The sequence below is a fragment of the Cupressus sempervirens genome, chromosome 2 (genome assembly GCF_028749045.1).
Source record: "Cupressus sempervirens isolate cs-2001-9-10 chromosome 2, ASM2874904v1, whole genome shotgun sequence".
NCBI lineage: Eukaryota > Viridiplantae > Streptophyta > Pinopsida > Cupressales > Cupressaceae > Cupressus > Cupressus sempervirens.
The window spans coordinates 606,909,200-606,921,229 of record NC_143119.1 but is presented as its reverse complement, the minus strand read 5'-3'; the positions used below and the strand labels follow the sequence as shown (position 1 = coordinate 606,921,229).

The window sequence follows — 12,030 nt, the reverse complement described above, 5'->3', positions numbered from 1 at the left end:
TTACCTGTTTAAAAAGGCATTGATTTTACTTGTTTTTTTTTGTTATATTTATCTGGTGTACCAGTCCCCATAATGTATGGGCTCAGCCAGGAAAGGTTGACCAAGTGGCACACACTTGTCTTAATACATATGCAAAAATACAAATCATTTTGCATTCTATATATATCTTACCAATTCTGTTTCATCGTTGACCTTTGTTAGATAACTAAGGGGGGTGAATCAATTATGTCCAGTTATCCTTTAGTCCCTTCCCAACACTTTAGTACCAAATTTTTTTTCATAAACATCAAAAGAAATCACTCGGTGATCTCATTCAACTTCACATTTATCACTCATAATACATTTACTCCAAAGTGTTAACTCACTGTTCATTACTTTATTGACTATCATAAATTAACTTTACTTTTACCTACTTGTTACCAAGTTGCAGTAAAAAGTAAATACCATAAAAATCTGTTAGCAATTTGGCTAAGGCAGATATTGAATGTTGTCATTTATGACAACATATTTTTAGTATGAAGAAGGCAGACCTTGAAGATGAAGATGCTGAAAGAGGAGAAGTCCTAGTTTTTAACATAAGAGTCCTATTGAGTGGCTTGAAGAAACTTGATCAAAGAGGGAGCTTGTTTAGCACAAGGTACAAATGTGAAGATGAGTGTTGTGATGTGATCATTGATGGTGGAAGTACTGACAATTTGGTGTTAGAATAGATGGTCACAAAGTTGAATGAAGAGACAGAAGCACTCGCAACCATACCGTATTGCCTGGGTGCAAGATGACCACAAGGTCATGGTCAGTGAGCAATGCTCAGGAAAGTTCAAGATTGGAGGCTACCAGTATGAGGTGCTATGTGATATCATACCCATGGACATATGTCATATGTTGTTGGGTAGGCCGTGGCAGTTTGACAAGCATGTACATGATGGGTGTGCAAATACCTACACTCTGACAAAGGATGGAGTGAAACATAAGTTGAAGCCATTGAAGAAAGAATTTTTTTTATGTAGTGTTGCCAAAATATGTTTTGTTGATGGAAAGGAATTTCTCCAAGGTATGAAGCATGAGCATATGTGTTTTGTTGTAATCCCAAAAGATGGTAAAAAAGAAGTAGAGGAGGTACCTACAAAAGTTGTAGATTTGTTGGGAGAGTTTCTTGATATTGTGTCAAATAATGTACCTAATGGATTACCTCCAGTGAGGAAGATCAGTCACCAGATGGATTTGATTCTAGGAGCCAATTTGCCAAACAAGGCAGCGCACAGAATGACACCAGCAAAAATTGAAGAGTTGAATAGACAAGTTCATGAGTTGTTGTAGAATGGGTTGTTTCAAGAGAGTCCGAGTCCATGTGCCGTACTAGCAATATTAGCACCTAAGAAGAATGGAGAATGGAGGATGTGCACAGATTTTCGCACTATCAACAAGATCACAATCGAGTATAGATTTCCATTGCCAAGGATGGATGATATTATGGACTATTTGAGTGGAGCTGTGTATTTTACAAAGATAGATCTGAAGAGTGGATACCATCATATTGGCATTAGAGATGACGATGAGTGGAAGTCTGCTTTCAAGACAAGGGAAGGACTGTACAAGTGGTTAGTCATGCCTTTTGGGCTATCCAATGCACTGAGCACTTTCATGCGGCTCATGAATGAGGTACTGAAGGAGTTTTTGGGTAAGTTTGTCATTGTTTACCTAGATGATATTTTGATCTTTAGTAAGATGTTGAAGGAGCACTTGATGCATATTCGAAAGGTGTTTGATAAGTTGAGGGAAGAAAAGTTGCGGATAAACCTGAAGAAGTGCAGTTTTGTGAAGGAGTTGGTGTACCTAGGATTTGTAGTTTCAACAGAAGGTTTAAAAATGGACCTGGAGAAAGTGAAGGCTATCCTTGAATGGCCTAATCCAAAGAGTGCTACAGAGGTAAGATCTTTCGTGCACTGGCTGGTTTTTACAAAAAGTTCATAAGAGGTTTTAGCAGTATTTGTTGACCCTTGATTGAAACAATGAGAGGGGGTAGGAAAGAATTTAAGTGGACTGTAGGAGCAGGTAAGAGTTTTAATTTGTTGTAACAAAAAGTTACAGAACAACCTGTTGTAGCACGTCCAGATTTTAACAAGGTGTTTCAAGTAGATTGTGATGCTAGTGGTACAGCAATAAGTGCTATTTTGAGCAAAGAAGGTAGACCTGTTGCTTATTTTAGGGAGAAGTTTAATGATGCCAAAAGAAAATATTATGTTTATGAATTAGCATAATATCTTACCAATTAAGGCTTGACATCATTGACAACACAACAACTACTATGACTCTTTCACATACATTATCAATATTATCAGTTGGGGCTAAAAATCTCCCCCTTTGGAATTGATGGTGGCACATTATTAAGCTCATTGTTACATAACATTACATTATCAAACAAATATCAAAGAGCAGAGAATATTCAGCTCTTTGACTTCATCAGGTACTTTTTAACTTCATGATCTCTTTTCTATTCTGTATCTTCAATCATATACTCCCCCTTGGGGTATACTTTACTATTCAGCAACATCTTTAACATATTTACCTTTTGACAACAAAAATCATCTTCATACAACATCAACACATCTCATACATTAGCAAATTGTAGCATCTCCTTTACTTATCTCTCTCCCATAAGCAATCTCTCCCTTTGATGGTTTGTTTTATAATCCCCCTTTGACTAAACACTCAATCACTCCCCCTTTAGTTAATCTCTCCCCCTTTGACAACAATGCCAAAGGTAACTATGAGCTTCAAGTAGAAAACTATAAAACCTTGTAGTAATACCTTGTACCTTGCATGTACTAATTACATCTACTTCATTACAATCATCTTCACAGCTCTAGGACAACACCCAAAGTGTGAACTCATGCATCAACTCCACAAAGATATTCTCATCATCCATGAATTGACACAACACGTATCTTTATTTAGTGAACATTGGATAGGGGAAGGACCCCTAGTTTACCTCTTAGATACACAAAGCATCCTTAGGTAATGGCTTTGTAAATATATCTGCTAATTGTTCCTTTGACTTCACATAGTCCAATCTCACTTGTTTTTTTTTGAACTTGTTCCCTCGAGTAGTGATACTTAATAGATATGTGTTTTGTTTTTGTATGCATCACATGATTCTTTGATATGTTAATAGCACTTTTATTGTCACAATAGATAGTAACAGGATCGGTGACTTCCTACTGCATACCTTCCAGCAGTTGTTTGATCCATACAATATTTGAACACTTGATAGTAGCAGCTACATAGTTAGCTTTAATAGTGGTCTATAAGATACAACTTTGATGAGTATCCTTTGCTCCAAAAGCAATGCCCAAATGAATATTCATAATATTGAGTTTTGGGGCAAACAGCAAGGATTCAAGTTTCATAACAAAGCTTTCTTGTAATTATGTAAAGAAATTCCAAACAAATTTTTAGATCAGATATGTTTTGCTACAGAATTATCTTCTTATGCTTGTTTATTAAATTGCACAAGGGAAACTTCCATTTGACTAAGGCTTTTCTATTTTTTGAAGCTTGATGGTCGTGTTAAAACCTTGCACCCTGCTGTGCATGGTGGTATTCTTGCAAGAAGGGATCAACAGCATCACATGGATGACCTTAAGAATCATGGAATTGGTGAGTGATTTAGTTATGATTTTGGTTTTGAATACTTGATATTAGCCTGTGCGTCGATATGAGAAGTTCTTCCCATTAATGTTATCTGTTCATTAACCAAATTTTATTGTGCTGTTTGAAACATGATTTTTTTTTGCTGCTTGGGTTTTGGAGTACCATTAATCATTGTGAAACTTTGTGAGTTTTTATTGTTTCATTTTTTGCCATTCAAGGTACTGATTTTTTAGACTATTATTTGGTAGAAATTGCAGTATTCCATGGTTACATTGTTGTTTCTAAAGCTCAGGATTGGCAGCGAGCATATTGGTGTAGATTTAATATGGTGACATATTTGTTATGGTAAAGTGGGTACAAAATATTCATCTATGCTTGAACTCCATATTCTTTTGTAATTTGGAGATGGCATTGTTTGTGTTACTGTAAAAATTGTCCTTTTTTACTTATTTTATTTGGATGATGTACACAAAGACTCAATCTTTGTGATGTCCCCAGCCAGTCATTCACATGACAACTTTAAATCCTGCAAATGATTTTCTGGTAAATTTCAGTGCCAATGGGATTAGTCTATGTGATCATTTGTAAAGTGACTGCAGACAATGTTAAGAAATTCAGGTAGATCAGTCCCAAGAAATTTAGTTTAACACTACTAAAAACTTAAAAAGTAATGCAGATAATACAATATTATGTGTCAGAGCCTCTCTCCTCCATGCTGCAATTTCCCTTTTGTGTTATAGCAAATAAAAGCTGGCAATATTGGATCCAACTTCCACGTGGATTGTTAGCAGTTTATTCTCAAGGTAATCACTCTACAATTCCAAGTATAAACTGCCACTGCGATATGCAGTTCTGTATAAAACAACACTAATTGCTATGCTTACCACTTCACACACTTCACACGATGCCTTAAAGGAAGAAACATATTAACTATTTTAAACATAAAAAAATTGCAACCTCTTCCAAGGCAGCCCTAGTTAAATCTAGCAAGTTCAGAAGTCCTCACACCTGCAATCAATCTGATTTAGGAGAAAGCAGCCAATCAGACAACTGCTGTGATCAACCACTTTCACTTATTGCACTACTGTGATATTTGATAAAGAGGCGTGATAGGTAGCGAAATTGCTGGTTCAAACCTATTTGGAAATTTATTGCAAACTGGATATTAATCAACTTTGCACTATTCTTAGTTCTATGTAAAGTCAATCTAAGAAATTGTGGGTTTCTCTCCTTCAATTCCTGTCACAAGGGGTTTCATCCTCAGGTTAAATGAACTGCAGTTCCATGCTCCAAACATTGTGTGCCTTTTTAAACCAAGGAAGGGAGAATTATAGAATAACCTTTCGGAATGAGAAGAGAGATAAAAAATAAATGATATTAATGATCCTTTGGACAAAATAGAGATGAGGAATGACAATAAAAAGTTCAAAAACTCAGACAGGGAGAGAAATAATTTTTCAGTTAAAAAATTATTGAACGAAAACTTTTGTAAAGGGTGTGATGGTTTGAAAACTGTCTTTGAACGGATTCAAAAAGCATTCATGTGAGACCTGGATGGGGTGGGGTGATACTTGAAGGAGTAGGCATTTTAGTGGGATATGGGCATGGGAGAAGGGTAAAATGGTGTGTCCAACTCGAGGTACAGTATACACTCAGGATTGTCTTGGCCAGTGTTGATGCTTGGAAAGCATGTGTAGTGGCTTTTGAATATAAACTAAGTTACTGATGCTTGGAAAGCATGTGTAGTGGCTTTTGAATATAAACTAAGTTACTGATGCTGGTTTTGATGCTGATGCGGGTGCAGGGTGCTGATGTGTGGATGCATGGTTTTTTATTTTTTTGGATTTCAGATGCATTTGGGTGCATCCATATATATATATATATATATATATATATATATATATACTATAATTTATGTATGCAAAGAAATACAAGAAATATACAAAAATAAACCATTATGTAGCTATTAGCATAATCAATTTGAAATAACAATAATGTCTAATTAGTAAATTACTCAAGTTCAAGATTCCAATGCAATTTGAATTACAAAATCAAAATATAGTTCATGGTTCAATGTTGATCAATCAAGAGTCAAGGCTCAGGATTCACAAATCAAATTTATTGAATTTAGTTAATCGTCCTTTGTGGAAGCTCAATAGACACCCTACGAATGATCCTCTTCAAAGCTAATGACCTTACTTTCAAAATGCCACAATGCAGACTAAATGAGAAGAGAGCCCAACTGCAAACAAAATGGGAAGAATGGGCAATGAATAGCCTCTTTTAGGGTTGTGAGGCAAATATGAGAAAGAATATAATAGAAAATACCTATTAAACACATGTTTTAATAAGTCACTTAAGAGACTGGGTGCTCAAAATGGTTGGATGCTCATGGGATGCGCCTGGATGCTCTTTGGATTCTCTCAGGATGCTCTCCCAAGCATCCCGCACGCATTTGCAGGTTGGAATCAAGATTCTTGCTAGCATCCATGCTGCATCCTAAAGCCTTCGAGCATTAGAACGCATCCGCACCCACATTTGCCCTTTTTCCAGACGCATCAAATTCTTAGAATATAAACTAGTTCCTCGTGGATGTGCCATAGCTATGAGGGCTAGAACTATTGAAATCTTTCTAGAGTGAGAATGGTCATTTCAAGTGCATTGATTTAGACAAGTATTGAAAACCTTGATGTTGAAAGATATTGGGAATATTTTATAAAATAATTTGATGAAAATATGATCAAATTATGTGGTTTTATTATTCAATTTGTATTATTCAATTTAGAATTCTTGTCAAATATCACATTTATAGTCTACGTTGGTTAGATTACATCAACTATGCACATCTATTGAATAACATTACATCTTATTACATCTTGTAAATTATCTCACCTTTGGTATAATATCAATGAAATCCATTGCTAATAGTTAGAATTTAAATAACTATAGAAGAAAAGTGACCTTACAAAAAAGGATAATATAAATTTATTAATGTCCAAGAAGAGACCACAAAGAGGGTCTAAGGGATTGAAAACATACAACAAAGAAATAGCCAAAACGGGAACACCAAATGGTGCCTAGGGAAAGAGTAAACAAATCAAGAACCCAAGAGAAGACTAGAAGCATAATCTAGGAACAAGCTAATGGCTCCTCATCATCTAGAAGTTGTCCAGAACTTAAGGATACGATTCGGGGTGAGAGAGGGCCTCGAGGCATTGATAAGAACTACTGGAAGTGGAGGGCTTTTGCTGCGTGTAACTCCTGCGAGGTCTAATTGACCTAGTATGTCTTGAAGTAGGGAGGCCAAGTGATTGCTTGGCACCCTGAGCCAAAAAGACTAATGTAAAGGAGGAGGTGATGAGCTAATCAGTATTCTGTCTTGAAGAGAATTGAAGTTGCAAGGTGTGGTCTTGAAGTTGCCTAGCCTCATGGAGATAGAGCTCAAGATACTGCTGGTTAGTGTATCAGAAGGATGGAAGAGATTGACACTCTCTGAATAGGTAGTAAAACCTCCCTCTAATCTCATATTATACATGGAAGTAGAAAATAAAAGTATGTCTTCATCTCCGCGTCCCTTATGTCACAAAAGCAGCGAATCGGATCCTACTTGTCGATTTGGTGGTTTGTCTAATTATGGACCCGATGGGAGCCCACCTTTAAAGAGCCTAAAAAGATGTAGAGAGCATGTGTCCAACACCGGGCAAGGTAGGAAGGATGTATAATGATCCCATTAAAACAGAAATTACAATACACACATACACACACACGTGCACGCATACACACATACACACACACGTGCACGATATTGTAATCTTATTCTTATTATAATTATTATAATCCCATTAAAACAGAAATCACACACACACACACACACACACACACACACATGCACACACGTGAGTGTGCGCGCGTGCGCATGCGCACATGCACACACATGCACACACACACGCACACACACATGCACAATATTGTAATCTTATTCTTATTATAATTATTATAATCCTATTAAAACAGAAATCACACGCACATGCACACGCACACGGACACGCACACACACACGCACACGCACACACACACACACATGCACGATATTGTAATCTTATTCTTATTATAATTATTATAATCTCATTAAAACAGAAATCACACACACACGCACGCGCATGGATGCACACGCGCGCACGCACATGCATGCGCACACACACGCACACCCGTGCACACACACAGACGATATTGTAATCTTATTCTTATTATAATTATTATAATCCCATTAAAACAGAAATCTCACACACACACACACACACGATATTGTAATCTTATTTTTATTATAATTATTATAATCCCATTAAAACAGAATTTAACACACACACACACACACACACATGAACACACAATATTGTAATCTTATTCTTATTATAATTATTATAATCCCATTAAAACAGAAATTACGATCTTGTCCATTCGAATTTGTGCCTCTCCAGACTTCATGTATTATTCTCTAATTCTTTTGCTCAAACTTATGTTAATGAATTCTTGAGTCAATTTTGTCTAGTATAATATAAGCCTACAATTTAGATGCTATTATGCTTGTGGTGGAATCCTGTTCAAGGGTTCAGAAAAGAGTGTTCTTTCCTTCTATACGCCTCTACTGTCCAGCCCAAATTAGAAACAATTGAATATTAATCCTATACTTATGTATCATTGGTTAATAGTTTTCTATTTAACATTTGAGATGCAGGGTCATTTGATTTGGTGGTGGTCAACCTTTACCCATTTTATGAGAAGGTTTCTTCATCCAATGGGATATCATTTGAAGATGGTGTTGAAAACATCGATATTGGTGGGCCAGCAATGATCAGGGCAGCTGCAAAGGTATGCTTTGGTTTCATAAAAATCTTTTTTTTAACATATTTGAATACATATCGACTAATACTGTATCTATGCATATTGTAAAATCTTACACAGAACCATAAGCATGTGCTGGTAGTGGTTGATCCTGCAGACTACCCCTCTCTTTTAGGGTACTTGCAAGATGAAGGAAATGATGGAGAGGATCTCCGAAGAAAGTTTGCCTGGAAAGCCTTCCAGCACGTTGCTTCATATGACTCTGCTGTAGCAGAGTGGTTCTGGAAGCAGCTTGGTAGAGGTATTTATTGAATTGACTAAATATTCTTAAAATTTATGCAATTAGAGGATGTCAATCAATGATTTAAATTTAAGACAGGTTTCTTTTTATGAGCAGATGAATTTCCACCAAGATTAACTGTCCCTCTTTCAGTCAAGTCTCCTCTTAGATATGGGGAAAATCCTCATCAAAAAGCTGCATTTTATACTGATGAGTCCCTATGTGAGGTGGATGCTGGAGGCATTGCAACTGCTGTACAACATCACGGAAAGGTAAACATCTGGCTTTCTTCTTATCTACGTTTTGTCTTAATAGAATTGTATATGCTTGACAAATTGTGAATAACTAAAGTGAATCCTTATTTGAGGGGAAATTGTTAGCGTATAATTTGATCCTCTCTTAGAACTCCAACTTTGCAGGGTTTTGCACCACTATTTCCGAAAATGTTAATCCTATAAAGAATTTTTAAAGAATATTAGGTTATGAAGCCTGTCTTAGGGTTTCATAAAATGGTTTTCTCCTAGTTTTATCAGTTCCTGCCAGGGGCAGGACACTTGCGTCTGTTGGATGTGATATCTTGTCGGTGTTAATCTATTAAAATCTGGAATTAAACAAGTTTGATTGAAATTGTGAAGTTCGTATTTAATTGTTTTTTCCTGTAATTATAGATAATCAATTTATTCATTTTGCAATAAGCTTGTTGCTGGAAACAGTCGTAGTTTCCAAACATGTTTTTTATTCTAAAAATATTTTATTGTTCTCCATAAATGCAACATGTATAAAATCTTGTCAATATTAATTGAAAAGAGTAACCCTGCTGTAATTATATCTGCTGCTATCATATTTGAGGAAGGCAGTAAAAATGATTTATGTTTCCCACTGTATGAAAATGTATGTCTGGGTATGTGCCCTGCAAAATTAGATCTGCAATTTAATATGTGCAAGTAGGGGGTGGTCAATGACATTGGCTAAAATTACCAACAAGCCTACAATACTGCCACGTCCACTAAATATCAATATTCTACCCTTGGGAGTGAGTGAGTTTCTGGAACAGATCTACATAATTACCAGGTTTCCAACAATGTACTTTTTCTGAAGCTTTTCTGTTCCCAAGTTACTGGTGTATTTCGTTACAATTTTCATAACTTGTCAGTTAGTTTTGATTCCGCATCTTTTGTTGATGGTTTGCACCATAGAAGCAGATATCCTCGAAATATCCCAATATAGTGCAATATATCTTTGCCTGGCAGGGTTCACAGTGATTTTAAAAAAATATCTTTGAGTGCAACACATAAAATTATTGACCAATATAATATTGCAAGGTTGCACAGGGACGGGGGTACTTAGGGTATGAGGAGGGGTATGGCTGTTTTCCAAAATAGGGGATAGTAGGCACTTGGGTATGTGTTTTTTAAAATATACTCTAGTATTTTATAGAATATCAGAAAATAGGAGTCATGACAATGAGTTTTCAATACAAGAATGGTGGTAAAGTTTGTAGATGTAATGTATTGTTTTGAGTTTCAGATTTGCAATGTGTGTGTAATAATAATACATGCTAAATGTTTAGATGCATAATAGAAAAGGCAAATTGTAAACATGAACGAGAAGATTATAAATCATGTAACAATGATATATTGCAAATACTAAACTTCTAACTTGAACAGTGATCAACTTTTCTGTTCATCAGTATTCTATCAAATTTTCAAACTGATTACATATTAAGTTTGATAAAGAACAAGCTGATACACAAACAAAAAGCTAGTGTTCCTGGACTCTCCATGAGTTGTGTGAGTTTTCCAAGTCCACGAGCTGTACCAAGGCAAGCAAAGTCATAACAAACCATTGCCATGACTTGGTGAGCAATGGCTCATGACACGCATGCTTCGCGTGAGTCATGCATGTCATGGCATTGACTCATCGAGTCATGAAAACATGACTCACATTGGTGTTTGGCAATTTTGGCCAGCAAAAAGAAAGTTATTTCCCAGTTTTTTTTTCACTCATGTCTTGTATTTTGCCCTAAAAGTCATTTTATTTGCTAGTTGTGAGAACAAGAGAGGAAAAGTGAGAGAGAGGAAGGAAAGGAAGAGGGCATAGGTTTGCAACTAGCAAGGAAGAAGAGCATCAAGGAGTCCACAAATCACATTGGGGAGGCCATACGTGGGTTGACTAGATAGACAGAGGCTGAGGCTGAGACTGTGGCAGAGGAGGATAGAGAAGACGATCAAGCGCATGTGCCACTAATGTTCATCAAAGTGACACCTCAGAAGCATATACTATGGCTCATCAGTCATCCAGGGCCTACCTCAGATGCCGTTGTAGGAGGCAGAGAAACAACATTGAGGCTGAGGTTGAGCTCAAGCCTGGGCCATAGACTTGTTTTTGTTTACACATGTTTATGAACATTTTGTGTCATGGATTTTATACACATGACAATATTAATAATTCAGCTACAGTTTATGTTTGTACTTATGTGATAGATGTATGTTTATGTATGTGATGAAATTAGCTTCTATTTGATGATGTTAAAGTGTCATTAAGCTTTATTTGATAATGGGTGCATGAAACAAGTTTTAAGCTGTTAAAAATCTCTGAATTTCAAGGGTTTTTTCATTTTGCCGAGTGATTGTTGAGTCATAGCCGGGTCATGAGTTGAGGCAACCTTGTTGAGTTTCAGGCTGGAAACTATGCAAAAAGCTGAAACTAAAATTGGAAATCTTAATCTAGGTCCTTAGCTATGATGCTCTTCATTTAGTTCCCATTAAGTTGGGTACTTGGGTATGTGTACCAACACCCTGGATGTGTCTTAGGTGTATGGGTAGGAGTACCCATGCAACATAGATATATTGAAAAATTATTGATGATATATCATGATGCATTGATAATATCACAAGAAGTTAGTTTTTCCTATGTTCCAGTAAATTTCTAGGACTTGGGGATGTGGGAATGACACACACACACACATATAGACACACACATACACATTTGTGTTCCATGGGGATGTGTCCCCTACACATTTAGACTCGCTCCTATCCCTAGTTCTATTAAAATATTGAAATGTTTCTTTGATGGTCATCTTAGTTAGTCTTTAATTTATTAAGTAGTTTCTATTTTTGTCTTTAGCTTATGATTGTTTCATAATAGGAATATCATCTTTGTAAATCTACACAAGGAGCTATCTCCTCTATTTTATATGTAATAATATAACATTGATTTAATGTGACATGGTAACAAGGCGAGTCGATGGGATTCAT

At 36.2% G+C, this 12,030-nt stretch overlaps 1 protein-coding gene across 1 annotated transcript in view; it reads left to right on the top strand.

Annotated features, from left to right (window-relative positions):
- Window positions 1–12,030, top strand: part of LOC149574850 (AICARFT/IMPCHase bienzyme family protein) — a 99,798-nt gene that overhangs the window by 56,528 nt on the left and 31,240 nt on the right. Inside the window, exons 4-7 of the mRNA XM_089814691.1 lie at window positions 3,555–3,657; window positions 8,387–8,520; window positions 8,614–8,794; window positions 8,891–9,045. Of these exons, the coding sequence (XP_089670817.1) occupies window positions 3,555–3,657; window positions 8,387–8,520; window positions 8,614–8,794; window positions 8,891–9,045 (573 nt within the window). The remainder of the gene's footprint in view (window positions 1–3,554; window positions 3,658–8,386; window positions 8,521–8,613; window positions 8,795–8,890; window positions 9,046–12,030) is intronic.